This window comes from Myotis brandtii, unplaced genomic scaffold (genome assembly GCF_000412655.1).
Source record: "Myotis brandtii unplaced genomic scaffold, ASM41265v1 scaffold1064, whole genome shotgun sequence".
NCBI lineage: Eukaryota > Metazoa > Chordata > Mammalia > Chiroptera > Vespertilionidae > Myotis > Myotis brandtii.
In genome coordinates, this window is record NW_005353602.1 from 336366 (window position 1) to 339320 (window position 2955).

At 53.8% G+C, this 2955-nt stretch overlaps 1 protein-coding gene across 1 annotated transcript in view; it reads left to right on the top strand.

The window, feature by feature from the left end:
* Positions 1–6: 6 nt before the first annotated feature.
* Positions 7–2955, top strand: part of SLC8B1 (solute carrier family 8 (sodium/lithium/calcium exchanger), member B1) — a 21331-nt gene continuing 18382 nt past the window's right edge. Inside the window, exons 1-2 of the mRNA XM_014541092.1 lie at positions 7–460; positions 1212–1448. Coding sequence (XP_014396578.1) covers positions 1293–1448 — 156 coding nt within the window. The 5' untranslated portion in view covers positions 7–460; positions 1212–1292. The remainder of the gene's footprint in view (positions 461–1211; positions 1449–2955) is intronic.

Sequence of the window (2955 nt, forward strand, 5' to 3'; positions counted from 1 at the left end):
GTGCAACTTCTCAGCCTCGGTCAGGTTTGCGCAGCAGCACCTGGAGGCTCTCGGAATCGCGTGTCTACCAAGTGCAGCCGCCGAGGTGGTCGCGGTCCCGGTCCCGGTGTCCTGCCCCGCGCCCTCCCTCCTCTGAGGTTTGCAGAACTTGCGAGCGTCGGGGGAGCGCTGGGCGCCCCATAGACGCCCCCCTGGACTGAGTACACGAAACCCGCGACCCAGAAAGAGGAGGCGCGTGCGGATCCTCACGTTGGGGGCACCGAAGGCGCGAGCATTTATTGAGCCCTTGTTGTGTGCTCCGAGGGGCCAGCGTTTGTCTCCATGTTTCGGGCGAACCAGAGGCTCGGAGATTGGACGTGATCGCCCCGATATTGGAAGCCGGGAGTCTCTGGCTGCAGGTCAGCGCTTCCAAGTCGGTGACAAGTGAAGTTCAGGACAGCAAAGGAGTTAGAGCCAACAGGTGAGGAAAGATGCTTTGCTGGTGCTTCTGCCCCTTCCCTCTCCCTCTCTTCCTCCGGGCCTCCTCCCGCCCCTGCCAGGACGTTGAGAAACGCCTGTGCAAAGGATTACAAAAAACAACTTGTTTTCTGGGCGGTGTTTTTCTTGCCGGCAAAAATAAAACCTGCTCATCCATGACGTGTGGGAGAGCCCAGAGAAGGAAATGAATGTGCCAGAGGTCCCCCCCACCCCCCCGCCAACCCCCCAGTTTTTCTTAGGAAGAAAAACGAAGTTGTTTTTTGCCCTGATGTTTAGGGAAGAGGCTGAGTCCAGCCGGAATCTGCTAACAGGCTGTGACTGAGCAATTCGCTTCCCTCTGGGCCTCGATCTCCATATCAAAGGCACTGTTGGCTTTGCGACCTCCTTGCTGTGTGGCCTCGGGCAGCTGGAGCAACTTCTCTGAGCCCTGCCCCCTCCTCTGTAAAAGGGGCGGGGACCATAACTGCTCCTGAGTGGTTCTGAGACGTAGAGGAGGAGGCGCCTCTGGCTCTGCCTCCAGGTGGCTCCTGGGTAGACTGGAGCACTAGCACGCCCCTCTAGGCGAGTTGGGGGATGAAATGAGGTCCTCGGTGCTAGTGCATTTCTATATTGGTTTTCCTTTGGGGTGGGGAGGAAGGAGGGCGGTTCCTCAGTTGAAAAAGTTTTCAGGCCCCTCCTGCTGGGTCTTGGGGTCTTTAGTGACACTGTCCCTCCTTCTCACCCCCAACCTGCAGCGGCCGGAGCTGCCAGCCATTTGAAACTGAACCACCACAGAAGGGGAAGCAGAGGGTAAAGGCCAGGCCCCGTGGGGGCCGATGGCCGGCGGACGACGGAATGGGCACTGGGTGCTGTGCTGGCTCTGTGTGCTGCTGATGGTGGACAGAGTGTCAGTGGCCAGTGGCCTATCTACAGGGGCCCACACCAGCCCCCCATTTCCAGCCTCCGGTGTGAACCAGACCCCCGTGGTAGATGTGAGTATCCAGGCGGAAAGCTGGCATCAGGTAGGGGTGAATTCATCCAATCCACAAATATTTATTGGGCACCTACTATGTGCCAGGCACTAAGCGGATCCCTGGGATGTACCAGGGATCAGTAGAGAGAAAAATCCCTGCCTTCATGGAGCTAACAGTGTCCTGGGAGGTCAGATAAAGAAGTAAACATGTGCCGTAGCCGGCTTGGCTCAGTGGATAGAGTGTTGATCTGGGGACTGAAGGGTCCGGGGTTCGATTCTAGTCAAGGGCATATGACCTGTTGGGGGCTGGATCCCCAGTAGGGGGCGTGCAGGAGACAGCTGATCAATGATTCTCATCATTGATGTTCTATCTTTCTCTCTCTCTTCCCTTCCTCTCTGAAATCAATAAAAATATGTAAGCTTCAGGTGGTAAGATGCTGCAAATAGGATCAAGTGATATTGGGGAGGCGGGGCTGTAAGGGGGAGGGTATATTTCCAACTGTTTCAGATTGGGTGGTCCCAGATGGCTTCTATGAGCCAAGCCCTGAATGAAGAAAAGAAGCCACTTGTACAGACCTCTGGGGGAGAGCATTCTAGGCAGAAGAGAATAACAAGTACAAAGGTCCTGATGCAAAAACAAGTTTAGTATGTTCCTGTAGGAGTGAGGAGGCCAGAATGGCTGTAACAGAGTGAGGAGGAGAGAGTTAACAGATAAGGATGGAGAGGTTGTGGTGGTCAGATTATAAAAGGCCTTACATGCTGAGGCTAGGAGGTTAGACTTGTTTTATGATAGTGAAGAACCAATGGAGGGTTTTAAGCAGAGGTATGTCAAAATCAGATTTATTTATTTTTTTAAAAATATATTTTATTGATTTATTTACAGAGAGGAAGGGAGAGGGATAGAGAGTTAGAAACATCGATGAGAAACATCAATCAGCTGCCTCCTGCACACTCCCTACTGGGGTTGTGCCCGCAACCAAGGTACATGCCCTTGACCGGAATCGAACCTGGGACCCTTGAGTCCGCAGGCCGACGCTCTATCCACTGAGCCAAACCGGTTAGGGCCAGATTTATTTTTTTCAAGGAATCTCTCTGGCTTCTCTGGGGAGAATGGATTGAGAGGGGTAAGAGTGATAGCAAGGGCAGCAGTGGGGAGGCTCCTGCAGCTGTCCAGATGAGCAATGGTGGGTCTGGGAGGTAGGAAAGAAGTGGTGAGATTTGGATAAATGTCGGAGGCACAATAGGTGGGATGGATTAGATGGAGGGTGTAGCGGTGGAAGAAAGAGAGGAGTCAAGGATGGCTTTAGATTCCTAACCTCAGCCACTGGGCGGATGGTGATGACATTGACTTCGATGCACTGAGTGAGAAGCAACGGGTCCCTGGGGTGAAAGGCAAACAGGTTTTCTCCCGAGGCAGGGAGGGTGTGGGCCATTGAGAACTTGCATCATTCCGTTCTGAGGTCTGTAAGGGGTGGAGAGGTCACAGTGGATCAGGGGTGAATGACTAAAGGCAAGGTCTGCTCAAG